Raw genomic sequence first — 27752 nt, 5'->3', positions numbered from 1 at the left:
TACTTGGACAGACCTAAATGAGAGTGACATTACACAGCATTAGCTTTTCTTTTGTTTGCTCCCTAGGCTGAAGAAGAGCAAGAGAGAATAAGAGGAAAGCAAGTATTCAACAATATTTACAGCCAGCTGGAACAAAAAGGGGGGAAAAATGCCACCAAGAATAGAGTTACTATCTAAAGGTAAATCACTGCCTAACAGAAAAATATATGTAGAAAAGCATTACGTAATTCATGTCAGACCACAGCCAGCAGACATCTCTGATCTACTGTGCTCATCTCAAGCAGATGCATTACAGTTGTTTAATGCAGATCTGACAATCTCCTTTCTTTGGGCATAATTCACATAAACACATACACCTCTTTGGTTGCTCAGACAAATCTCTTTAGCACTTTGATAACAAAAATGATGGATCCCTTTAAACCTAAGCCAACCTAAATATGTGATTTCAAAAAAGTACTTTTGCCCAGACAAGTAGGAAAATCAGGTTTTGTGCTACTAATGTAAAGGTTGTAGCAAACATGATGATGATGATGAGTTCTTACTGTTCTAACTTTTAATAATTCCTCTCATGCTGAAAATACGTTAGCTGTGAATAGTAGAACTGGCCCCTCTCAGCCCATTTGCAGTGTCAAAAAGGAATGTGGCTGTCGTAGCTTTTTCTAATTTTAGCCATAAGCAAATGTGTGCCTTGGCAAATCAATGCATTATCGCTGCCTCACAGACTTTCTGCTAAGAACAGTGCTTTGAACCTCAAGTGGTCTTCAAGAGTGAAGCACTTTCAGAGCTGGTGGACAGGTTATTTATATCGAATAGAAACCCTCTTTGAACTAAGGATATACAGTGTCTTTAAGATACACAGGTAAGATTACAAATTTCCTGGACCTCCACCTCTTCTCTTAAGTGCTCTTTACACAGCCTCTCTCCAACATACCCTTTTCATTTTTTCCCTTTTCCCATCACTTCCTCTCTCCTTACATTTCTCCCACTGCCTCTAAATGGAGATTCCCTGGCTCACTTCCAGCTGAAGCATAACTCGTTTTCTTTTTCTTCTGATGTCAGACAGAATAAAGAATGTGTTTCCATGAGCTTTTCAGCATTTCATTTATCTTATCTCCTAGTATCAAAGCACATCTCTTGTAAAATAAAAACTGCAAGGGTGAACATTAGCAAAACCACTCATTTATGACAAGGAAGGCTTGTTGTACAACTGCTGGAAAGTTTTCTTAGAATGAACCCAAAGAAACTACTAACTCCTCATATTTTCAATTCACAACCCTTCACTGTTTCTGAAGAAATAATATCATGCCTTGGAAACAATCTGCAGCCACCAGTTTAACCAGAGATAAGGAGAAAAAAAAAACTATATAGGAATTACAGAATTTTTGCCCCAATATATTCTCTTGTCTATTGGCAAAAATAATTCCACAAGCAGAGGGAGATGGTTTTCTTCCCTGCATTCCCAGACACAACAACCACAATAAAGACAACAGAATCTCACCACAGATCCTCAGATAGAGTAAAAACAACACCTAGACCTTTCTTTTAATTTTATGCAAAGTTTGGTCAAGTTTGAAGCTTTTTTCCAAAAAGCTTCAAAGGCTTCCCTTACCAGGAATCCTGTCCTGGAATGAACATTCAAGTCCTCTAACCTGCTAAGGAAACCTCTGTCCTCAGTGAGCCTGGTCCAGCTGCACTTCTGGGTGGCCAGGGCCAGGCATTCTCCAGGTTCTTACCAGCTCTCCTCACTTGGGAATTCAGCAGCTGCCAATAATCTGTTGTCTGAAGTGCTGCTGGCTGTGCTTGTGCCCTATCAGCACAGCAAACAACCCAGAGCTAGCACCTACTCGTGCTGAACTTAACACTGATCTACCAGCAGAAACAGAGGTTTGATGTGCAACATGAAAGTAGAAGAAAAGACAGAAGACAGGTTACAAATTTGATTTATAGCTTTGTTTCCCAAAAAAATTCCACATTACTTACCACTGCAAAAGTCTTTTAAATTATACTGATTTGTGCTTTGTCATTGCTGTTATTCATTTCCATTTCAAAAAATGCTCCAAAACTGCTGTTCTTTGATTTTGACTAGAAAATTAGTTCTAAAGGAGCTGAGCCCCCTTAGACCCCTATCAAAGCTCTCTGGCTTAAATTTAAGCCCTTCTACTCATCATGGTTTTAATAGAACTGCTTTTTAGTAAGCAAAATCCTCTATAACTGAATCAATTACATACATTCTAACTTAATTAAATCTACTTCTGTGAATATGTATCCCAATATTTAACCTAATACTTGAGGTCATAGCAAATTATTTGTTTTGCAGCACTACATTACTGTAATCAATTGACAGGTTTTAAAGGACACTACCCATTTACTCACAGTTCAAGTATTTTAGTGCAGTGATCCTTGATTCTTTCTCTGAAGAACTGACGGTGACTTAATAGCTAGTCCTGTCAGCAATGAAGCTATTGAAATATTACTCCAATATTTAAAATGTAATTAAGAAAAAAACAGAGAGAAGGAAAAGTCCTTGGAGACACAAAATATCTAATTGGAAAAAACCTAGCCTTAATTCCCTAAGCTTCTGTTAACAGGATCACTATGGGCATGTATTTTTAATGTACTTTTTTTTTTATTACTCCTAGATAATATTCTTAAAATCATTTAAGTCATGCATTTTAATCTGTGGCATTTCTCCATAATTCAAAACTGTGACTGGCCTCCAATTGTCTAAGTCAATCATTTACTTTCCAGCCCTCCTACTGCTTTTAATTTTCTTTCATGCTTTATGTACTATTAGGTACACAATTAGCAAGTTGTACTTTAAAAAGATTCCACCATAAATTTGTCCCCCTTAAATCACAAAATAAACTGTCTGCTGTTCATAACTGTTAGTGAGTTTACTCACTAACCTCAGTATTTTAGATATTTAGTATTAGTATTAGTATTTAACCTTAGTATTTAACCTCAGTATTTATATTATAAAATACCTCAGTATTTTAGCAGATTCTTTCACAGGCATCATTTTTAACAAAAATGGCTGATATACTGGATCTGGAAACAGGTTTCCATCTACTCAAGAAGGAGAGCTCCCACCAGTCAGGCTGATTCCCATCAACAGCCATCATGCATTGCCTCTCCACTGCACCACAGCCTGTGCTGCTCTGCATTCCACCTACTCACTTTTCACTGGCTCTAAATCAATCTGGAGAAAATTGCAAACATGAATGAAAGAAAGGAGCCCTTTGACTGTTTTATATTACAAAATGCATGCCTGTCTGCTCACTGATCTAGAAATTGGCCTTACAGAAGTAAGCTGTGAAATGCTTGGTCACAAGAGCTCACACAGCCCTTCTGAGAGAGCATCACACTGCAAAGTGGGGCCAACAGCACCAACTTCTGCCCCACTCCAGCACCCTGCTCCCTTCACCAGCACCAACTTCTGCCCCACTCCAGCACCCTGCTCCCTTCACCAGCACCAACTTCTGCCCCACTCCAGCACCCTGCTCCCTTCACCAGCACACTGCAGGGCAGTTCATCAAGGCAGGCTGTCACTGCATCTCACTGATTGGCATTTTCATGAACTAAAGTTTGGGAAATATCTGCCTTTTTTACATTCATGGTAACTTTGGTAACCACACCATGACTTGTGGATATGCACTGTTTCCCACCTATCACACATACATAGGAGTATTAAAATTACTGTGAGCATATTTGTCCTAAAATATGTAAATGCTAGAATTCACAGAGTAACCAACAATGTCTAAAAGGTGTTTCTTCTGAAGAAAAATGGATTATACCACATTACACTACAAACACTTTCATTTCTATATCATTTAGGGGGAAAAGATATTTACATTTCTCTGAGACAGTAAAGTTAATGAATAAGGTCACTAAATAAACTGTCTCTTCGGAACAGGTTTAATTAATAGGATGTGGACTACCTTAAACAAAATTTTCCATCCTCAGAGATAACCACTGATACCCCAGTTTAGCATAGCTGCAGTATGCCCAGTACAATAACTTAGTATATTTGCTTTTACTGATCTCTCAGCAAGTGCTGTGTAACCTCATTTATGTGACTTTCAACACTGAGAAATGGATTCCAAAATTCAAACCCAAATACTTCAATCCTCTTTTTCAGGATTGAACACCTCTGATCCCAGGCAATTCTTAGCTTCTTCTTTAAGATTTGATTGAAAAACATAACCATGCAGTTGGGAGGTAAACCAGCAGAAATTCACTGTAAGTAACCTCAGAACTCTGCTGAGATGCCTTACAAATGACACAGGAGGTTTGGTTGTTTCTAGCCCTCACTGACAGTAGTAGTAGGGGCAGTAGTTCAATGGTACCTGACTAAACAGCAGCAGTGATCTCACTTCCCTTCCTTCAGTGAGCCCAGCTCAGGAAGGGTTGAAATGTTCAGCAGTAAGAGTAAGAAAGTTCAGGTGGTTTTGCAATTACAGTATTGTGTTAGGGGGTTATTTCTGGTAATCTCACTCAAAGAATGCTTGCATTAGCATAATAAATACAGTTTATATTTAGATATTACGTTGGTTATAATAAGTGAGACCTAGAGCATGTTATGGTATCGATATTCAGATGAGAAGTGTGACAGGAAAAAGTCAACCTGAGGCCTCAGCCATCCCAGCTAGCTACTCATTTCATTAAGAAATACCTCATTTGATCATTATTACTATTAGATCCTGCCTGGAATTTTATTTAGAAGGAAAATAAACATCTTCTCACGTGGCTTTAAATCCCTCAAGTGCTACCAAAATGAATTCTTTGATTACCACTGCTGCTCTTAGATCTTTCTGGAAAACTTATCCTTAGAAAGGGATCCAACCTGTCTCTCTCTATCTTCCTTCTTGTACACACACCAACTCACAATAAGCTTTTATAACCATATTGAGCTTGGGGTAAAATCCATCACATTTTCGTTCTGTGAGAGAAATAATGAAAGGAGGGGTGGCTAAGTACTTGAGCTGAGTTTTGTACCAGATACTAAGAAAAGCAAACACTCATGCCAATAAATATAAAGCCTCACAGCTTGAGAAAATAGTACCTTCTTGAACCTGAGGGTCCAGCAATCACATATTTTTCCACCTCTAGGAACCGGAACTGACTAGAACAGGTCACAAAAATGACATCACAACACATGGCTACTGGTTAAGGAAATAACAACAGAACTGTCCTCTTAAAAGTTAACTGCAGACCTGCCAACAGAGTGACCTACATTTGCCTGGTCAAAGCATCTGTGAGAGGTGGCAAAAGAAATACTTTCAGAAAGGAAATTCTGGTTTGACATTAAATGATGCACTCTTCCTTTCCATTGCTCAAAGGCCTAGAAATGCAGACTGACCCAATACAGGGCACAGAGCAGCACAGCAGACTTGCACGTCAGCTGCTGGCAGCACAATAAAGACCCAGAGCTAGAGACATGTGAGAAGTTGATGATTTTTGGATTATTTCCTCAGTGCAAATTTTTCCTCTCACTCCTCTTCCAAATACATAAGAAATGCTTTAGGGATGCCTTTTCCTTATTAACATACTTCTTTAACTTGCACTATTTATTCAAAAATGCTTTAGTTATTTCATTATTCTGGTGATAATTCTAGTATTTTCATTCTGCTGCTATGACCCCAGATACAAAATACATAGCATGCTCACACAAGTGGACACTGAGGTTTGCTGCTCCACCACCAAAGCCTATGTGAAGAGAAAGTGAAGGAGGCAGCTGTAAACATCCTACACTCAGTACATCAGTAAGAAATTGTGGTTCTGTCTTCTCCATCACTGAAACAGAGAACTGGAAATGCAACATTTAAGCAGTACTGAAACCTAGTCCATGAATATTTTTTCCTTTCAAGATGTGTTTTCTCTCTTAAAGAATGTTATCTTTCTGCATGACCTTATTGCTTTTCTGTACGTGCCTCTCAATAAAGATGTCTGAATGCTTTAATATTTTTTTCACTGTCTCCTCTTTCCTGTTTGTTTCTAGTGTGTGGTGTGGTCCATTAGCTAGGCAAAAATTAACAAACCAAGTCCATGCTACAGGGAACTCAGTTCTTCAAAGCTGGGGAGAGCTATGCCTCCGCCAGTGGACAACTCAGAGAATCATCAGCTTTCTTTTTTACTCACTCCAGTGACTGATTGTAATTAATACATTTCAATCATGCAAGAACTCTCCTTACTGCACTGAGTTAAACAGGGGAGCACTGAAAACTTTTAAACCAGGCTTCTAATTGTAGGTACCTCAAACCTCACTCTCCCTGAACTTCTCATGCAGTCCTGGCTCCTAAAGCCTAACTAAACTCAGTTTCAAAGGCCGAAAATGTGAACACCCTCTTCAAAAACAAGGTATAGGAGTTTTTACGATATACAAATTCTATTTTGGATTTTGCTAAAAAAGAACTCTAATCAGTTCTTTGTCAGCAGCATAGAAGCAGGGAGAGAACTTTTCCACTTGCTGCTAAATGATACAATCACACTGGGCTGCTGTATAGGACTGCTACTGCTGTCAAAACTCTTTGCCTTGGAATCCATCCAATCCATCCATCCTTCATTCTACCATGGTATCGAAGTGAGCTTATCTCAGCCACAGATGTCCATTCCTCTCTTACTGTTTTATGGAAGTCTGCTAAAAGTACAGCTTCTATATAAAGTCCAGTACAGTAAATATAAATACTCCAAAAAGTTTCCACTGACTGTACAAATTGTGAAAACACAAGTGTTATTTAACAACCTGACATGAATTTCCAGTATCATCTTTTTAGTGAACACTAAACACAGTTCTACAGGACAAAAATCATGTGTAGAGAAGCTCACATCTTGAAATCTATTTTCCATATAACTGATAGGAACAAGTAATCTCCTTTGTAAAGAAAGTTTTTACTCCGGATTTTGTAAATCAAGGAGAACTATTAGTTTTGTCATTCAATTTACATTTTCAAATAACATTTTTTGTTCTCATTCTGTTTTTACAGTCACCACCAAGGAATCTGAAAGTTATGCAACACAACAGGCTTAAAAACCACCAGGGACCTCCTAACACAAGATGGAAATAACTTATTATGCAAGTAAGATTAAAACACTGACCTTGAATCCAGTCTTTAGCCAAGGGGCAGAGTGTATGGGGGTGGAAAATCAACTGTGGTACAGAAGCTTGTGCTGTGCTTAGGAAAGCACAAGAATTTTCAAAAGCAAATGCCTCCATCATACAGGAAAGTGAGCATTTTAACATTTCATATGGCAAGGCATTTCTTAGGAAGTGACACAGCTTCAGTTCTGCACAGTTAGTATTATTTTCTGCTCACCATGGTCTCCAGTTCCAGCCAATCCTGCAGTGATTGTCCCAAGCCATTCCAGCCTGTGCCGGCCTGCAGAGGCCACCAGAGCAGCAAGGGACAGCCCATGGGGGTAGAAGCCCAGCAGAGGCAGTGGGGCTGCTGCAGAGCCAGGCCAGGGGGGATTCCCTTCGAGACTGAGGTGCCGAGGGCTACAGCAAAGAGCCTTTGGATGACTTTGTGCTGCCGGTTCAAGGCCAGGCTCCCAGCATCAGCAACAACCCAGCCCTGCACCACAGCCTGGGGCTGTCACACTGCACAGCCCAGAAGTGCACTGGAATAGCAAATGATTAAGTAGGAAAACAGAAAAAACAAAACATGACTTTTGCCTCAATGTACTCATGTTAACACTACTAATTCTGTCTCTGGCACTCCCTGAGCTTCTGTAAGACCATCAGGGCCACACTGATTCTATAGTCAACAGGTCTAGGCTATCATTTGCATGGCTTTGACAGAAAGACAAAGCAGTGACAAAGGAAATTGGCAACACCAGAGAAGACCAACATCTGAACAGCTGGTCCCAATTTTTGAAACTCATGCTTCACTGAGAAAGGCAGGAGCTTAACAGGTTAATTCTATTTTCAAGTATTCTTTTATATGGACAGAGTTTCTTGCAGGGGTTGAGAATGCCTTTATTAGCAGCAACAGAGCTCTACTATTCTAGTCAGGCTGGAATACTGCCTCAAGGTAATATTCTTTCTTACGTTGTTAAGGACAGCAAAATATCTTTTTTTTTTTTTTAAGGGAATGACAATTGACTGCTCTACTAGGAATCCTAAAGATGCAGATGAAAAGGAAAGTTTCTTTGGTTATGTTTGGGGGGAGACGGAGGTGTTTTTTTCTGTTTTGCTTGGTTTGGGTTTTTTTGTCAGCTACCCCAAAAAGCTCGTCTTCATGCATTCCCCAGAAGACAGCTGAGAGGGAAAGAACCAGAGAGCCACTGGAATCCATATTTAGAGGAAAGAGAGAAAGAACAGACATTTAAGGAGCACTCCATCCCAGCACATCTCCATGCCTGTTCTGCTCAGTCTCTAAACTGGAAACACATCTATTTTCCTTTCACAGACATATAAAAAAATCTGACAGATCAGTATCAAAGTGGATAAAGAAGTGTTTCTCCAGAAGTGGGAAAACTAATTGGAACTACTTGTAACAGCACAGCTCCACCCAACCTTAAAGACTGCTACTATGAAATTAATGAAAACATATACAGCATTTAAAATATTCTATGTATTAAGCAACCACATTTTTTTTATTTTCTTCAAGCAGGAAATTATGCTAGAAGAGGTGGTAGGAAGAAAAAAAGAAAAAAGAGGAAAACAAAAAGGTAATAAATAGAGATACAAAACTAGAATCTTGAATAGAAATTAAGTTGACAGTTGAAAAAAGTTAATTTTCAACCAATTAATATCAGACTGGCTGACGAAGTTAAGAATACAATTATAGAACAGTTATTTGTTCTGATATTTAATGAAAATGTCAAACGAGAGCAAAGCAGAAAAGGAAAAATCTCTCAATAAATCACAACACAAATCTTAAAGGGAAGTGAGATAATCAGCTTAGCACGACTGTAGAATAACGACATGTCCTTGGACATCACGCAGGTAGCGAAGGGAGGGCAGCCTTCCCAGAAGGTAAGCACTGTAAAAGTCAGCGCCAGCCTCTCAGACCTTCCCGCGAGTGTGAAAGCGCCATCCGCACGGTGCCCCGCCACTCCCGAGGGCGGCGGCCGCGGCCAGCCCCGTACCTCCTGTCCGGCTTGGCGCCGTGCCGCGGGCCCTGCGAGTGCCGGCTGCCCCGCAGCGCCGCCCGCCCGCCCTGGCTGCTGTTCCGCGGCCCGGCCCACGGCTGCTCCTCGTTCCTGTGCAGCGGCACGGACGTGCGGATGGCAGAGACGACGTGGCCGGGGTAGGCAGACAGCGGGTCCTCGTAGTGGGCGCTCTGGTGGGGCAGAGCCCGGTCCGAGGCCGGGAAGTGGCGGCCCGGCCGGCGGTAGCCGCGCTCCCGGTAATAGGCCGGGAGGCAGGGCCGCGTCTGCTCCATCACCCCCCCGCTGCAGCTCCGCGAGCAGGCGGACCAGGGGCCCCAGCTGCCCCACAGCCCCGGCACGCCGGCACCGCTGTCCTCGGGCGCATCGCCTTGCTCTTCTATCCTCTGCGGAACCTGCAGACACAACACACACACTTAGGAATCGGAATTCACACTGGAATCGGAGGGCAGCGCGAATACCTCGGTGTTCAGCCATTCACCCCGCAGCCACTACAGAAATGGAATGGCGTAGGAAGTCACTTGGCTTATTCTCTGCCTGTCAAAGGACTGCCTGTATAGGAGGAGATCTCCTGCAGCCATCAACCGTTCGGACAAGAAATTTGGGGCTGGTCGTTCTGTGTTTGGGGGGTTTTGTGGTGTTTTTTTCTTGGATTGGGTTATTTTTTTTGGTTTTTCTTTTGGACTATCTAGATAGAAATATATTTTCTTTGTTCTCAGCAATAGAAAAATTGCACGATGCAAAGCTTGGAAGTGTGTTATAGTATTACCAAAAGCAGGAAATAAGGTCATTTTTGGTAATGAAATTGGGTTAACAGACACTCACTGCTCTGCTGCACTCTTGACGCTTCAACAATGGATAGTGCTGGTGGTTGCAGTAATATTTCAGGAACTCCCATCTAATGTGGAACTTTTTATAAAGGCAATAATGTAAGAGGACGGATTGATTTCCCACCAACCAAAAATGCTACTATACTTAACTCTTACATTACCACTCATGCCCCACATTATCACTACATTCACAGAAGTTCCCACCAAACTCAATAAAAGATGGGACAAATTACTGGTCTCTGGTGTTCAGTGCCACATAGTCCATACTCACTATTCAGCAGCACCAGCAAAGTGAAAGAAGGAACCCCAGAGGGAGAGGATCCTTCTCATGAAGGAGGCCAGGAAGTATTAGGAAGGATAGGGTCTCTCCATTAGGAGAGTTAACTCCTCAAGCCAAATATTTTAAACATCCTGACTTTGAGATTGGAAAGGTATCAGCACAGCCAGGAAGCTACAATCACCCATCCCCATGTCCCTGTGATTTCCTCACGGTTTACCCGTTCTTGGAGCTGGATATAGTCAGGATTTCTCAGCGTTCAGCACTGAGCAGAGTACACAAACTTGCAGTTCTTCTCTTGACCAACTAGCTGAATCACAAGTTTCTAAAGCAGGTTCCCAATATCTGATTCTCACAATTATTAATATGCAGATCATTCTTTTAAATGAGCATCATTCCAGTAGTTTATTAATGCTCTGAACAAGCTTTGTACCAACAAGCACACGCATCAGTTCAGCTGGGAGACAAGAAAAGGCATTGTCCACAAACATGTTTGCCATACCTCTCCAGCACTATTTTAGTGCAGCTAGGTCAAAATGAGCTTTGGAAAGCCAGCCTTGTCTGTCACTTCTCCCCCCTTCACAGCAAAAGATGATCATCTCTACACTTAGTCTGTCATCACAGCCACCACGCGCCGTGGTCACTGGACTGTGCCTCAGTCTGCCATGGAGCACATTGCTCATCAGCTGGCTGCAGACATGGCAGCCTGGGCTGGAACGTGCTTTGCAAACACGGCTTGAATACAGCATTACAATACAACAAGCCAAGCCAGAGCAGGGTTTGTGGTGCTGCTGTGTAATAGTTGGTTGTGGGCTACATCATCTGAAACATTTTCCCCTCTGAGGTTGCTCTCATGCTTTCATCACCAACCACAGAAAGAACTGCATTTAATTATAAGTTCTGATTAATAAAAAGCATCTGCATTAGTGTGATGTGTTACCCATTTCTCACATGTTATTTGAAAACAGGAGCAGATGTCTCTGTATTTAATGTCTTTTTTCCTGTGCATACCCCACTTGGCATCAGCCTTTAAAATCCAATAGCCTGTACAACCTAATACCACATAATGTCAAACTTAGAACATGCAGCAAGGTCTTTCTGGCTGCTACATTTGCTTTCATATCCAGTAACAGAACACCACTGGCTCACACTTTGACCAACTAAATAAGCTATTCTTCAGTTTGATTTTTTCCAGTGAATATTCACTGCTCGTACATGCACTGTGCATTAATGTGCTCTACCTCAGATATAAAACGGTAAGGACTACATGCAGAGACACTCTTCTGGTCTGAACTCAGTCTGCAGTAAAATTTACTTACTGTAAAACTAATGTCCTTTGTTATCAGACAAGGTTTCACTTGTTTGGACTACTTCTTAATCATTTCTATAATGGTTCAGTACACCTGGTGTTTTTAAATGCCAAAGACACTCACGCAGGCAACAACTAAGAACTGTAGCCTACAAGCCATTCAAGTTCTCACTAACTTAAGAAATGTACCATTGTGCAGAAAAAGAAACTGAATAGTGAAAAGTGTCAACCTGCTACAGAGAGAACCTTCTGGCTTCCAAACTTCACTGCAGCAAGATAAAATGATATTTCATATGACTGAAGGCAATGTAAAGTAATTTCACACCCCCTAATCTTCATAGTGAAAGACTTGTAGACACAGCACAAGAAGGCTTAATCCAGCTAATTAAGGAAGAACATAAATATAAAGCCTAAAAAAATGTAACTTACTGTCCTATGTTGATAGACAAATTCATTAATACTACTTAATTGCAAGATAACAAAATTTTGAGATGGGAATTTTCAGCAGCAAATCAGGTTATGAACTTTTCTTACTCTTTCCTTACTTTGAGTAAGATATGGGCTACAGATGAATCTTTAGAGGAGATTATGTGATTGATGGCATAATCTACTCAGTGAATTCTACTACGAAAGACTGAGTAAGATGAAGCTTCTTAGTTTAAGGAATGAAAAACAGAGGGAACAATAATGACACTTCCAAACACTTTACATAAATAAATACAAAGAACTGCTACTCTTCTCTTTGCAGCAAACTGCTCTTGTTTATAGCCAACACATTAATAGCCACTTGGATTTAAATTTAATCAAAGGTGATCCAAATCAAAGGAGGAAAACTACTTAGAGAGAAGGCAAGCAAAGCCTGGGAACAAATTGCCCGAGGAGGTCCTGGCAGCACTGAGACCAATCCTAAAGCTCTACCAGGCAGAGGCACAGGAGCTGAATTACAGGATTTCAGGTAATTTAGTAGCCAAGAAGAAATTCTGCCACAGCTCTGTGATATAGCCAAGAAATTACGGGTAGCTACAGGATTCAGCTGAAATGTTTCAGAACATCTCAAACAAACCACCTACTCAGAGATCCCTGACATTAGGTCCCTCCTCTTGCTTTAAGAACCACCCTTTAAAAGCACACTTTCTGAAAGGAAGAGTCTGAGCACTGGGGAATAAGTGAAATGCATACTGAACTTTTCTTGCCAAATTAAGTAATGAGAGTAATTTCTTTAAGAGAATCACATAGCCCATAAAAAGAGAGAGATCAACCAACCCGTTTAATCTACTTTCCCATAGCTCAAGACTGATTCCTTCTCTAGGTGACCTAGACTCATTCTAACTGAATATGCACCACCAAAAATATTTTTATCTACTGCAAGTTAATTCCAACCAAATACGTTGCTCTAGAAATTCAATTTCTTTTCCCTTTTAATTTCCTCCTTTTTTTCTTTCCTACACATTTTTCAGTTATTTTGCAAGCCAAGGTTTGGAAGTAGGCACAATACCATTCACTACATGCAGCAGTACAATAAATAATGTAAAGAAAAGTAAGATAAGCTTTCAGGTGTGCAAATACTTGCAAATTCTACAACTGCACCAACTCCTATTAATCTACTATCCAAGAGTGCTTAAATGAGAAATTTTCTTCATGATGACTGTTATGTACCAAATATCTTCCAATCTGCCACCTTTCAACCAGTGAGTGGAAAACAGAATTGAGGCTGGATTTTCAGATGTGTAGTTTCTGGGTCATTCCTTCCTTTATTCATCAGTACCCTGGATCCCTTTCTGTTCTTTTTCCCCAGTTTTCTTGTATTTTGTCACTTTTGTACATAGGAGCTGCACTACATACAGGTTTTATTCTGAAAGAGTTTGTTGGGGTTTTTTTTCCTAAAATGATATGGAATTAAACATACTACCAGCAGGCTGACATAAATGACATTTTAAATATAAATATAGTTTATCTTTAATTCATGTGATTCACCAATCACTCTGATCCTAAGTCAAAATTCAGCAAAAGATAGGAGTACACAAGGTATAGAAATTCAATGCCAATTTCTAGTACTGCCTCTGTCAGAATTTAGAAATAAGATCCACATCTTAGGATTTCAGCAGCAGTTGTTGGAACTATTCTATGCAAGAATGTTCCTGTAGAGGAAACATCACTTGAACTGAAAGCCACAACTTTTTAAAATGTAACTTGTGCAGGAAGACCACAGGAGACAACGCTGCACTGGTATGACAAGCACTAATTTTAAATACTCTAGGGCACTTCTTCCTGTTAAACTATAGCTTAAATACAAATTAACTGTTCAGAAAAGTAGGAGGGGGAAATGCTTAGATCAGAGGACCATTTAACTCAGTACTCTGTTTCTGACTGAGTTAAGAAGCAAAACTTTAGGAAACAGTGTAAGAACCAGGACATATTCAGAGATATCCAGGGACCTTCTGCTTACAGCTAATCAGTAATTCAGCTAAACACCATAATGCAATTGTTTTTCATACCCACTACTGGACTTACTTTCCATGAATACAATTATTTATATACAATTAATTTTTTAGCATATTTTTAATCTTGGCTTCCAAAAGACTGTACATTTTACATTGAAAAAGTGCTTCTCTTTGCTCTGGTCATACGTGCAGTGCAGCCTGACCATTTCACTGTGTCTCCCAAATTTTCCTTTGCAATACATGAAGAATGATCATTCTGCATCCTCCTTCACCGTACTATGATGTCTGATTTGCAATTGCTAACACATTCCAGTTCCAGGATCTCCTTCTGAAATTCAGCAGTCCTAATCTGTTTAGTTCCTTTTTGTAAGGAATTCCTCATTCTCAGCACCTTTTCCACTCCTACATTCTTACACGGGTGTGCAGTGCTGCATACCGTACTCCAAATACGAATTAATGAAGGAATTTCACAGTAATAATGATTATAATGCTTGGTGACAGTATATACCTTTTAGCCAGCTACATCATTAACCTGTTATAGCCTCAGCCAATGTTACTAAGTATTCTGTAGATACTAAGCATGCTATAGCAATCCAAGTTCAAAACTGAAAAAGGATACAAGGCAATGGCAAGCTTTAAACCTGGAGATATCTAAAGCAAGTCAGACATTTCTGGTGTTTTTTACCATTTCAGTTTAGATACAATAATGTTATTAGATTTCATAGATTTGATTTTTAACATATGATCCAGTAATTCTTTTTTCTGGGTAGATGCCCAGAATGGAAATGGACTCATGAACAAATTAACTACATCATATTCCTAAATATACATCTGAAAGGGATATAACAGGCATAAATGTATGTTTCTCAAAGCTTTATGGTATTACTTTCACCCAAAAGCAAAGAAATTGTATCCAGAAGAACATTTTATCACCTGCTTAGAAAAATGCTACCAGTGGTATTCACTGAGTTAACCCATATTCATATACTGGATGTAAAGTGGAATTAACAGAAGCCAGCATGTCTTACTTTCAATTCTACTAAACTCTGTCCTGTACTTCCCAGAGCAAAGACCCCCTGTAAATTCTGTTAATATTCCCCAAAACCCTTCAGGCTTTAGGTGCTTATTCATTGTCTCTTCCATGGTCCTTCTTCTCATTACCCCACACATGATAACCCACGCTATGACACCAACCTGTCCCCATTGTTACTAAAGGAGTATCAAGTACTTGGAAACCTTATGACTCCTTATTTATTCCATTACTCCAGGGTTGCACTTTCTTTATGTCACAGTTCTGACTAATTAAAGATTCACTAGGGCACAGCCTGTCACAAAGGATTTGCATGCAGTTTTTACCACAGCCAGGCTCAGACTGACTGAGGATTCAAAACATCAGTGAAATAGTATATTGATAATCTTTAAAATGCATATGTCATACTTGAGATGAGATGAACACTGTATTCTTCATGAGCATTCACCTTTCATGTATATAACTGATCAATGATCAAGCCACAAAGTAGCAGCTGGACTTCACATTCTTGAAATTTCAAGAGTGTAAAAACAAAACCCGCCAGACTCCCAAAAATGAGACCTGAAGTGCTGCTCAGGGCACAGCATGCTAAATTTTGAATGGGCTGAGGAAATGATAGTTTAGTTTTAGAACCTGTTCAAGTGTAAGATTATTGTATTTCCCTGCTAGTGTTGTACACACATCTATGGAACCCCTTTAATTCTTTCACCAATCTAAGCATCTTAAAGGAATATTCTTCCAGCATTAGCTCAGCTGATTTAGCTGTGACATATAGCTATGACAGTTTCCCAGCAGCAAAGCTTTACAGTCCATTTCATATATGTTCATTTCAAACAACCATAGTTTTTATCCCTCTTACAAGAAACATGTGGGACATTGGTGGTTTGATAAAAAACAATCTACCAAGCCCCACCCCCAAAAAACCAAAAAAACAAAACAAAAAACAAACAAACAAAAAAAAACTTGCAGATAATTTCTCTCAAGGCTAGCAGAAAAATGGAGCAGAGGCCAAACAAAACATCATGACACAATGTGTACATGTCTGCCTGGTTCTCGTGTGCTCAGCTATTTTAATCCTTCAGTGCATTTTGGAAGCCTTTAATCAGAGAAGTAGTAAACCATTTGAATTTTACAGTACATGGTAAGTGTAAATATTACCAGCTTAAACGATTTGTGTTTCCGTTCTTTGTATAAAATATGAACATCTGTGCCTGTGAAGATTAAAGGGCTAAAAAGCCTGGAAATAGAAGACCTTTGTATTCACAAATCACTGAAGGGAGTTACAGTGCCTGGACAGCTTAACTGCCCCTTCAACCAACTCTGACCACATCTGAAGAAACCTTAACATTATTTGAATAGTCTAGAAAGTAAACAGCTCTGAAAAAGGTTCAGAACAGTTTTTGTGCCAACAAAGCTTGAAGCTTCCCCCCAGTTTGGCTAATTTTTTCACACCAAGGCCACCTCCATTGCACTCTGGGAGATTAGTGTTTGAAAGAAGAGGTTATTTTCCACTCTTCTGTGAGGCTTTTAAGTGCTTTTAAGTAACAGACAGCTCACTCCCGATCTCACTTCTACCACTTCTATATAACCATTCCTTATCCATGGTAGGATTGCTTCTCATTTACAGTAAGGTAAAGATGATAGCAATAGGCCCTCACTAAATCACAAATTAGGCTTCTTTATTTTTAAAAGTATTCCCTCACCTTTCAGTATCATTTGTGGCCTAGGTCACTAAGCTTATACTACCCCTGGCCTCCTCCAGGTCAGCCATCTATGGCTGTGACAAAGTTGTTGCCATTCTATTTATTACTACACTTAGAAAGATTCTTTGGGTCCACATGTGGTGGAAATACACATTTTACTTATGCTGTAATTGCTGTAACACCTCTACAGATCTCTCAGGGAGTCATCCACCCATCACTCCAAAAGCAGAGAGGACAAGCTATCACAAAATAGCAAGCAACATTCCTTAACAGAACAACTCATCTGTGAATCCAAAAAGATTATCATCTTTGTCATCCCTCTCATCTAAAGTTTGGACAGAACTAGCATGCCGAACTGCTCTGAAGGAAGATGAGAAACTTATCTATGATCCTGTAAGCTCACCTACACTGGAATGCAACTGGAACTGTGATCTTTTCATCTTTTCTTCCAGAAAAACACAAAACTCTTGCTCTGAGCTTAAATAAGTCAGTATTTTTTAACTGAAAGACAGAAATAAAAATTCAGAGGGTCCATGATAAAGCAGGTTTAAAACAACAAAAACATGGCCTTGATATTTCAAAGAATATATTCACATAAAATAACGTATCCTTTCCCCAAACAAAGATGAATTTTATTTCCTAACCACTCTAATCCACAACATCAAGTACAGGGAATCAGTAACAACACAGAGATAGCAAAAAAATTCTTTCAGTTGTTGTTCTATATATTCTGTTGTACTAAAAGGCTAATTTTAAAGGAAAAGTCTTGCCATGGTCTAAATCACGTCTCCTGTTTCCTTAGGATTACTGCAATTAGAATAGCAACATCATTAGCTAGAAAGACTCTGTTTCACCAAAGGTTATGAAAGGAGCAGATGTGTATCTCCACATCTGAAGTCAAGCATCTGTGCTGAAGGCATTATACTGACCAGTGAAAAACTGCAAGAGAAATATGGACTCCCTTGCAGTTGGAAGTGTTCTATATGAGTGATGTGTATGAAAATACAATCATAATGGACAGCAGTTATCCTATAAACAAAAACATTACCAGAAAAGAAGAGGTGACACCTGTAACCATTTGCTGCAAAGGAAGAGCAGCTGTACAAAGACACAGTGACTTAGCCTCTCCAGTGCAATCCAGTTTAGCTCCAGCCCAGCCAGACAGACCCCAGTGACTTTGCAGTGGCTCTGTCAGCAAGAGCTGAGTTCCAGCTCCACAAATCCTGACAAGTGACACACTTGAGTCACTGCTGACCGTGGGGCAGAGCTTAGCCCTGCCTGGACTGTGAGGAAGAACACAGCCCTCCCTTCCAAGCCTCTGCTTTGGAGCTTGTTTCAAAGCAAGGTGGTGACCAGCTGCGGTGGAGGTCCCAGGGGGCTCCTCACAACTGTTAGGCTTTAGTCCTGGTGCCTGGCCAAAAGCCAAGTTTAGATATTAACTACTTTGTCTTACTCCAGTTTCCTCCAATGTTTCAAGGATGTAGCAGACTTGCTTCATGTTTCACACTGCTCACCAAGACCAAATGAGAGATCTTGGCCACCTTTTCCTTCCCCCTGCTCCACTCTTTTCCCTCAGCTCTTGCTTCTGATTTTGGATGCTATTCCTTATTTCTCTTGACTTGGCAGTGATGACCCCTCCACAAGGTTATTTGAATCCAACACAACAGAGAGGGGGAAAAAACAGCCAAAAAATACCAAACCAACAAACCCCAACACACATCCTGAAGCACATTAATCTCCACATTCTGTGGGGAGTATAGTCACATTCACTTGATAAATAGTTGACTTTCCTAGAAACATTGTGTGTCTGACAGAGATAACATCAAGTTTATTTCTTCTTTAATTTTGAGCCAGCAGTAAGAAATTACACTGAGCCCAAAGAAGCTTAAAATTATTTAACAGTACTGTACTGCCCCAATGAAAAACTTGTAAAAATAAATACTGACACTGCTTCCATACAGTAAAGATCAGTTTGTTATGAAACTGCGCATTCATTGAACTCAATACTCATCTACAACAGAGTGACAAAATGATATGCATAAATTCAAAGCAATTCTGTTGCTTCAACGCTCTTATTTAGTGCCATACTAGAAGCAAGATGTTAAAACAAAGCAATAATAATATCAGAAATTTTATTTGGACAGACTTTGCTACTGTTTACATTACCAGTTCTGCTAAAATGAATAGGGCATAAATATAACTACAGCTTACGTTCCTAACACAGAAACATATGATTAGCTAAAAATCCACCCAGGAGTGACTTCTGGAAAATTTGGAATAGACTTCAATGGATGTCTAGGAGAAGGCCTGTTTATAGTTTAACCTTCAGTTCACCACAGTATGACACTTATCAGATAAGATCAAATTTCAATAAAAGAAGCACAGGGAGGGAGAACAGAGAGCTTGACTGCATCATGAGCAGCAGCAGGACTGTTCATATGCCCAGTAGTGAGGACAAGGCAAGTTAATTATTCAAACAGTAAGAAAGATTTCAGTTTATCCATCTGCAGAGACCTTGGCTGATTTTAAAAGGCAAGTGGTAATTATTTTGTTTCACGTAACATTTCCCCCTTTTATCCTATTATTGATGAGTATTTTGGCCTTACAGACAACACTTGATGTTAGAAATCATATACTATGCATGAGAACAAATAAACTAGATTATTTTTAAAAAGCTGCAAGAGACTTCCAGCCAACACTGCAACTCCTGTCTTCAGCAAAACCCTGTAAGTCTTTTGCATAAGAATTTCTAATGAACATACCACATTTAATGTATTTACAGTACTGTACAAATATGTGCCATTTACAGAGATAGGATTAACAGAGTACAGCCCTAAACTCAGATGTAGGAACATATGAAGATGGGTTTTATTTTCAGTTTTTGTGCACTTCTGACAGCAGTGTTTATTAAAGGAAAGAAGCTCAAAAGCTACTTCTATATAAAACTCAGATAGCCATGTATTTCTGGAACTATTGGTCTGTTCTTTTCATGTCTGACAAGCTTCCAAGGTTTTCACTCAAAAATAATAAAGTCTAAAAGCAGAAAACACTGCCCAATCAAACCTTTTCCCACAGCTTTCCCATTTGATTCTGTCATTTCCCCAGGCCTTAATTCCAATATGTGCACTTCCGTGCTATGGAAGAAATTTGGCTCATTCTTCTATCAGTCTCATGCTGTTATGCCAGAAACTGATTTTTGTGTGTGCATCTGAGGAAGCAACCTGCTGAGTTCTGCTCTTCCAGATTTTGTTGATGAAATTTGCCTTAAAATTAAAAAAAAAGCAAACAAAAAAATTGCTGCTCAATAAGGTCAACTTCTTTCCTCATGTTAAGCTCCTAAACATGTCACTAAGTCAAGAGTAGCCAAGTGGTCTTTTAAGCAGTTGTAATACACTGAAGCAAAATAAGCAAACTCCTACAAATAAGAGCAAACTACAGATTTTTGTTGAAAACTCTATATTGTATGAATCTGTGAAACTAGCATGACTTTAAACATGGACTTTAAAGATATAAGAAATTAAAGATTAAAAACTATCAAGATTTAAAAAAACCAAACAGAAAATAGTATCTTGTGGTGTTTTTAAGTGTATTCGAGTCCTAAAAGAACAACATCTCAGCTGAACTGTAGATGCCTAGACTTACGACTGGATTTCCATCAACTGCTCTGGGGATTGTTCTGGGTTTTACCTAATTTTCCCAAAACTTTTAGAGTAAGAAAATAAACTAGACTATTTGGAAATATTTAAATTAATTACTCAGCCAAATACCTAAATCCAGTTCTCTGGTTTTATTTCCCTGCCTATAGAGGCAAAATAACCCTATGCAAGGTACAGAAAACAGATTCCATATACTCTCCAATACTGCAGGTTCAAGCATCAGTCAGGCTTAGCTTAATGCAAAATAAACACACAATAAGTACTGGGGTGTGGTCTAATGTTTCATTAGAGTTCAGCTCCAGTTATTTGATTCCCCGTACTGCACCCTTTGAGTGAGCATATGAAAGTTAGCAAACACCACTTTCATTACTCACTGTTTTGTTAAAATTGTTCAGCAAATCCCTTGTCATCCATCCTTCCCTCCCTTTCTTTCTTTCTTTCGGCACAACTGACCTCCTCTCTTATAGGAAGAGCCCTGCCAAACCACAGAGATCCATCCAGAAACACACGGGAAATGTCACCAAATATGTGTTGGAGTTACTGCAAGAGAAGAATAGAAAGAACTTCCAGAGCTAGAAAGCTCAGAACTCTCACTCAGAAACATGTCTTACTTGGCCTTCAGAGTTACTAACAGCCCCTCTTGTCTGGAGCTTATAGGTGAGGCAGAAGGTTTGTGAAAAGTATAAATACAGAGTTCCAGTCTAAACACAGTTTGGCATGAGTAGAACCCTCTCCTGTAGGGTAAGAGACAAGAATGAGAGCCAGCCTTGGGGCCCGTGTGAGATTGTCACTAGGAAACCTGTGCCTTGTTCCCAGCAAAAGGGACGTCTCTAAGGTGGTTACCATGCCCTTAAGTCCCTTTAACTAGTACAGAACACACTCCAGACCCGTGGCATTTCTCATTCAATTGAAAACAAAGAATCTGATTTTATCTAAATTAATTCCGGGGCTTCCCAGAATGAAGCGATTGTTTCTCTGAGTTACTCTATTTTAGTTAGTAGATTTATTCCCCCTAGGGCCATTTGGAAGCTGGATTGAAGCATCTCTCTGCTGTCAGTGTTACAAAAGAATGTCTAATCAGACAGAGTACTGAAACCAGAGCAGCAGCGTGACCATCTCAACTGCATGGCAAAAGAGAAGAGATGTAAGATAGGCAAAAATACTAAATGGTGCTGCAGTTTAGAATAGAGCCCTTGGACAGCTTGCTGCAGACTGGACTGTGCCAGTTTCAGACTGAATCATTACTGACTTCATTTCACTTGTCTTACAAATAGGCTGCACAAGGAGTTAACAGGACTTCTGTGTTCTTCTGGAACTCTGACAATGAGCTTCAGGTTTTTAGTCCATACCTATGAGGCTATTGTCCAAACAAATTTTTACTCCAAAGACAGCGGCACATGCACATTTTTAAAAAAGCAAACCCTGCAAACTTGCCTTTTATCTCCTTTTAACAGTATCATTTTCAAAAAAAATACACATCTTGGATTATTATTTTAAAATCTATAGTAAAAAGAAAACTTGTTTTTAAACAGGTTATTCGATGCTTTCAATAATTAATTGGATGAATACCAAGCAATATGAGATACCAACAGATATTAAGATATGAGAACATCGATTAGAACTGAATGTGATGAGAGTGTGAAGAGACAGAACAGCATTCAAGGGGTCTTGCCCCAGGTCTGTGGTAGAATCAGCAACACTTGGACATTGTACCTGACAAACATTTGTCTGACATATTCACAGAGACCTACATCATGGAAATTCTAAATATAATATAATCTTTCTATCCTTACCATGACAAGTTTTTCTAATGTCAAACCTAAGTTTTCTTTGCCTCAGTTTAAATCTATTTCTTCTCACCTGCTCCACCAAACAGAAAAAAAAAACAGCCTTCTTTTTAATACTTCAAAAGTATTTGAAGATTATACCTGCCTCCAGAACCAGTCTTCCAATCTTTAGTATAAACAATATTAATTCATTCAAACTTCCCTCAGAGGTAAGATTTTAAAATCTCTTAAGGATAATCCCTGCTGCTTTCTGTTTATCTCCAAATTGTCCACTACTTTCCTGAAAAGCAGTGCAAAAACCCAAGGATTCCAGCCAAGATCTCACTAATGCTGAGCAGGATGGAAAGTGCAGGCTGCAAGCCTTAGAGATGCCAACATCTAGGATGAGTGAACCATCCACAAGAGCACAACAGGAAATTCCAGCAGATTCCAGCTCCAATCTCTAGCACTTTGAATAGCAACAGAATGGTTTGGGTCCAGCTTCTGTTTCAGACATTTCTATCTCTTCAACAGAAAGAGCTGCCTATGAGCAACTGGGTGGTTCTCTACTCACTCCATGTCTGCTCTCACTCAGGAATTCTTTTTTTCCATGTATTACATGATGAAAATGCTCCAAAGCTTTAGTAACTATTTGTGACCTAAAATACTCCATACAATTACTCAGCTAATTAACCGTAATAAGCCTCTTTTAACCACGTAAATATTTATTACAAAAAAATAAATCCCCATATGCACAAACAGAACTTTATTCAGATTGCATTGCTTTACACATCTTAGTCCAATGTTTTCACATTTAACTTTCAGTAGAAAAAGTCTGAATGCTTCTAATGCTTACCTTTCTGTGTTCAATTGAAGGCTGTGGGATGACAAACTGAAATCCCAGCACTGCTAGAGAACTGAGAAGTCTGAAAAGGCAAATAGTAAAACAGAACAGATAATTACCACTAATAAAAACCATGCACCTACAACATCTTACAGGGCTTCACACTGCAAGAAAATATTTAAACACTTGAATACCATTGCTAACCAAATCAGACTCACTAAACTGTCATGAAATGCTCTTATAAGATTCTGTTCACAGCAGGCTTATACCTGTATGTATGAACCAGGTTCATACATAGATTTGTCCAGCTATAAAGCAAAAGTGAACCAAATAGAATCCATTGATAGTACTTCACATAACTTCATGTTTAAATTTAAAAATTCCTGGCAGTGCATATTTTAACACCTCAGCATTTGGTATCAAACTGACATAGGCTTTGTGAGTTTTCTAAAGTGCTAAGTAAGAATTCACCCATCTGTGGACCACATCTGCTTCTAGCTCTGGCTCCTCATTTTACAGATGAACACTTCACCTCCAGCACACAGGAAGCAGAAAATAGATTCTTCCCCAGCTGCCTAACACTTGTCAGAACTGAATAACCTAATGGGCACAGAAGATGGAAAGCAGTGAACACAACCCACCAGAGACTCGGGATAAGAAGCTGAGCATCACCCCAGTCCCCACATCTTCAGTCTGGAAGGAGTCATAATGGGAACTGAGCCCAAACAAACTGTTCTGTCAAGCCTCACCACTGTAGTGACTCCTAGGAGCCTGTTACAGCTTAGGCACAGTTAGCCCCGTCTTTTGTTTGCTATAATTTGCAACAGAGTTTGTCTCCTTCTAACAAGCCTTTTCATCAGAAAACATGGACAAGTATGGCAAAAGGGATCAAGGTATTTTTATTTGTACCAGGAGTTTGACTTTTCAGTCTACAAAGAGTATGTTTCAGACCCACCATAAGGGGGAAAGCTGCTAATGATTTGCTGAATTTCAACGCACAAAGTAAAACTGATGGATTTGGGTACAAAATATGTCTGCAAACTAATGGACCAGACAAAATCCAGCTGCATTTCCTATTCACAGCTCCTTCCTTTGCTCCCCACCCAGTAACCCTTTAAACATTTCTTATTGTTTCAGGCATTTTCTGAGACAGACCTCCTAAAGAGAAAGGGTTTTTTTTTAATACTAAGCATTTAATTACCACCAGTACAATTATTCTTCTGCTAATGAGAATGTTTATCTTGTGTTTTCTGTGTTTCTTCTTGCTAATATACTGCAAAAGGAACCATTAGGAAAGTACTGATTACACATGGCCTATCATCACCTCACTCTCTATGCTCTTTCTATCAAAGCAATAAACCAGTTAAAGGTTAGAAAAAGTCATTAGTTCTTTACTGCCACATCAATTTAGAAAAAAATAAAAATAAGCCCTTTAAAAAGTGTGTTAGAAGGAAGTCTGGTATTTCACAAAGCTATCATTTGTGATAAAACAAAATACAGAGGAAAAAATCAGAGCCAGTGTAAGATGCTATAAAGAAATCACAGCAGGAGTCAAAACATGCAGTTCAGAGCAGGGCCCAATCACACAGTGGTACATGGAAGCCAAAGGCACAAATGAATAAAGTGATTTGCAAATCACACCTGAAATCAAAGACAGAAATAGAACTCAGACCTCCAAACTGCAAAATTACAGCATCAAGTCTGTCTTCAGCTCACCTGCCGATCTCTTTTCTAAGCGTTTCAGTGATCTCCCAACTCTTCTCAATGAAAAATGACAAGCATCTATGTAAGTGGAGAGGAGTGTCTGACAGGCCCAGCCTACATCCTCTACAAATTATATTTAACTTCCTTCTCAGAATCTTGCTACCCACCCCTGCTCCCTTATGGCTTCTGCTCTCCATAATCCCTCAGAGCATGTGAAAGAAAGTTCAAACTTTCCACAAGGAAATGCATGCTTTCATCCTCGACAGGACAGGATTTCTCTGATCAGTGTGACAGTCTACAGATTTCCATGTGTAAATTCTTCTGAAATCGTGCACAAGGTTGCGAGTTCTGAGCTGAATGAGAATTGTAATCTTCAAAGCAAATTACTTACCAGATTAAAGTTTCCAGTTCTAAAATGCAAACTTTTAGTCTAAGTGTGATTACTCTGTGCCAGGCTTTTCCTGACCATTCTTTAGGGAGGTTGCACTGCAATCACCATGTGCATGTACATGGCTCAAGGACAATAAAGAAAGATTTTAAATTTGCTTCTGTATCTGCAATTGGATCTGTCAGAAACAATGGTATCAAAGCTACTGTTTCAAACATACAGGAAATTTGCCAGGAATACTTAAGCTATCCAGAGGTAAGCCCCTGGCTTCAAACCAATGTGTGGCAATTTAATTTTTTTAATGTTATTTCCCTCAGCAGCTTGCTTTGGCTAACTTCTCTAGACTAGGCTTTTTATTTGTCATGCATGACTACTTTTAAACCTCCCAAGCTACAAAAATAGCTTCTCCAATTTCAGTGGGTTTGGTTCAGGTATTCTCACAGTGCAGAAAAGCTAAAAAGAACAAGTCTTCTCAAAGTAAGGCAAAACTTTTCAACTATACCTGAACAGGTGAGGTACCAATTGCAGCTGACTGATGGCTATGTAACTCAGGCCTCTCAGAACCTTGCTTGCCCCTGCTCTCACAGTTGTTTAGAGCCAAGCACCCAGTTTGAGACAAAGTCAGACTTTAAACTGTCTCACTTTCTTTAACTGGCAACACCAACTGCCAGCAATACCAAAACATAAAATAGAAACATAAATATAAGCATAAACAACTGGGGAAGAGGGGGAGGCACAAGCACAAAGCAAAGAACTGTTAGGTCTATTGTAAGAGTAGCATGAACAATTTTGCAATTTTACACCTCATCTAGGAACATCTCTCAGATTCTTCCTGGTCAGTGCAGTGAGTGTTAACTCTGCATGAATGAAGCTAGAGGGTACCAAAACAGATCTCTCACATGTTGCTGTCCCTTATTAGCTGCATTTTATGGAGGAATATTATGGTCAAGTGTGGATGGTCCAGATACAGGTGATCAGTACTGACTAGTGCAGTATGGCTCTTGTCTCAAATTCCCAACTTCCTCCCAAATCTGCTGAACAGCCCAAGACTGGGACAGCTTGGGAGAAGCTATGCAGGTCATCTTTCAACTGGAAAGATAACACTGGTAGTGTCAGTAATGTGTGACAGATCCATTTTGATGGAAAATCTGCCCTGGCATATTAGGAGAGTGACAAAATTGCAATTCAAATATTGATGTCTCAAACTCAGGAGAAGCAAGGTTGGAGCAGAGGTGTTACAGTAACTCCATCCCAAAGAAACAGCACTCAGCTGTCATTCTTTGCAGGAGCTAGCCTGTGTTTGTGTGGCATCAGGGCTGCCTGCTCTGAATCTGCTCGCCCAAGGACAGGACAGAACCGGACAGACCAGCTTAGGAACAGATGAATGTTTCCTTTGTTAGGAAAGCTGTTTGAAAGGTCTTTCCTATGTTTGCCCACTGGCAAACTGTTTCAGGAATGCATAAGACAAATCTGTGAATGAATTGCAGCACAGGTACTAAAACATGTAAATCAGCAGTTTAGGCCCAGTGACTGTAATTTTACAGCCTCATCAAAAAACACAGGAACTTTCCAGTAATGTAGACCATCACATTGGCACACACTAACAGATGAACAAACACTGAGAACTTTATTTTTTCACTATCACCAAAGAATGCTATGTCTGGTATGCATATACTTGAGTATTTGGTCTTGGGACAAGATTTCTATTTACCTTCCTATGATACAGACACTTTTAACAGCAGAGCAAGAGACCACCAAATTGAAATTTACTGCAGTGTGTCAAAAGCATATTAAATAAGATTTTAAATGTTTTATTGCATCACTTACCTCAAAGAAACTATTAAACTGTCTACCATGATCTTTTAATGCAAGGTATCTTGAAGTGAAAAACACCACTGTGGTACAGCACAATGACAATCACACACAAATCCTATAAAAAGAAGGGAGAAAAACAATTAACACTGCTTATTCATTTTTTCCCAGGATAGGTATAAAACTGCATACAGACCTACACTAGTCATCTCTATTTCAATTCTTGGGACTTTACAGCAATTCAAATTGAATATGCAATGTATGTTAAAGGAATAAACTGTACACACACCATTTTTTGCAACAGGATTTCAATATTACCAAAGTGCTCTGCAGAAATACTATGGGATGCAAAATCTTGGTTATATTCCCAGGAATGCAAATCCAATGTTAGACTTACTTGCCTTTTTAATTCCCATTCCTGGTATGTCACTTGTGTAACAATAAAGCAAGCCAGCTCATTTAAAGTCTTGTGTTAATGGAATTCATAGAACTGAAACTGGGTTACCAACTTGCAATGTACAGTAATATTATTAATACACTCTGCATTTTGTGAGCAATGCAAGGACAACTCTGTGAGTGCTTATACGGTTTGCAGAAAAGAACTGAAGAGCAGTGTTGTTTCCTCTCCTATGGATAGAAACCCACAATGAAATTAAATGCCTTGCCCACAGTCAAGGAGGAAATCTGGAGTTAAAAAGCATTTTGAATACAAATTTAATTGATCCTTATTTCTAAGTACTATCAGTGCATCATGACTACTGTGAGCACACAGAAACCCTACCAGGAGGATTACCCAAGCACACTTCCATTTGTTTGCAAATAATCTCAAATGTTCAGACATCTGGGAAGTTCTTATTTTAGTAAATTTGTAATAATATATT

At 39.4% G+C, this 27752-nt stretch overlaps 1 protein-coding gene across 1 annotated transcript in view; it reads right to left on the bottom strand.

Moving 5' to 3' along the window:
• THSD4 (thrombospondin type 1 domain containing 4) overlaps positions 1-26915 on the bottom strand; it is a 222314-nt gene extending 195399 nt beyond the window's left edge. Inside the window, exons 1-3 of the mRNA XM_062501530.1 lie at positions 26887-26915; positions 22980-23049; positions 9091-9506 (exon numbers count right to left, since the gene is read on the bottom strand). Coding sequence (XP_062357514.1) covers positions 9091-9506; positions 22980-23049; positions 26887-26915 — 515 coding nt within the window. The remainder of the gene's footprint in view (positions 1-9090; positions 9507-22979; positions 23050-26886) is intronic.
• Positions 26916-27752: the final 837 nt, after the last annotated feature.

The sequence above is a fragment of the Cinclus cinclus genome, chromosome 13 (genome assembly GCF_963662255.1).
Source record: "Cinclus cinclus chromosome 13, bCinCin1.1, whole genome shotgun sequence".
NCBI lineage: Eukaryota > Metazoa > Chordata > Aves > Passeriformes > Cinclidae > Cinclus > Cinclus cinclus.
This window is presented reverse-complemented; position numbering and strand designations above follow the sequence as displayed.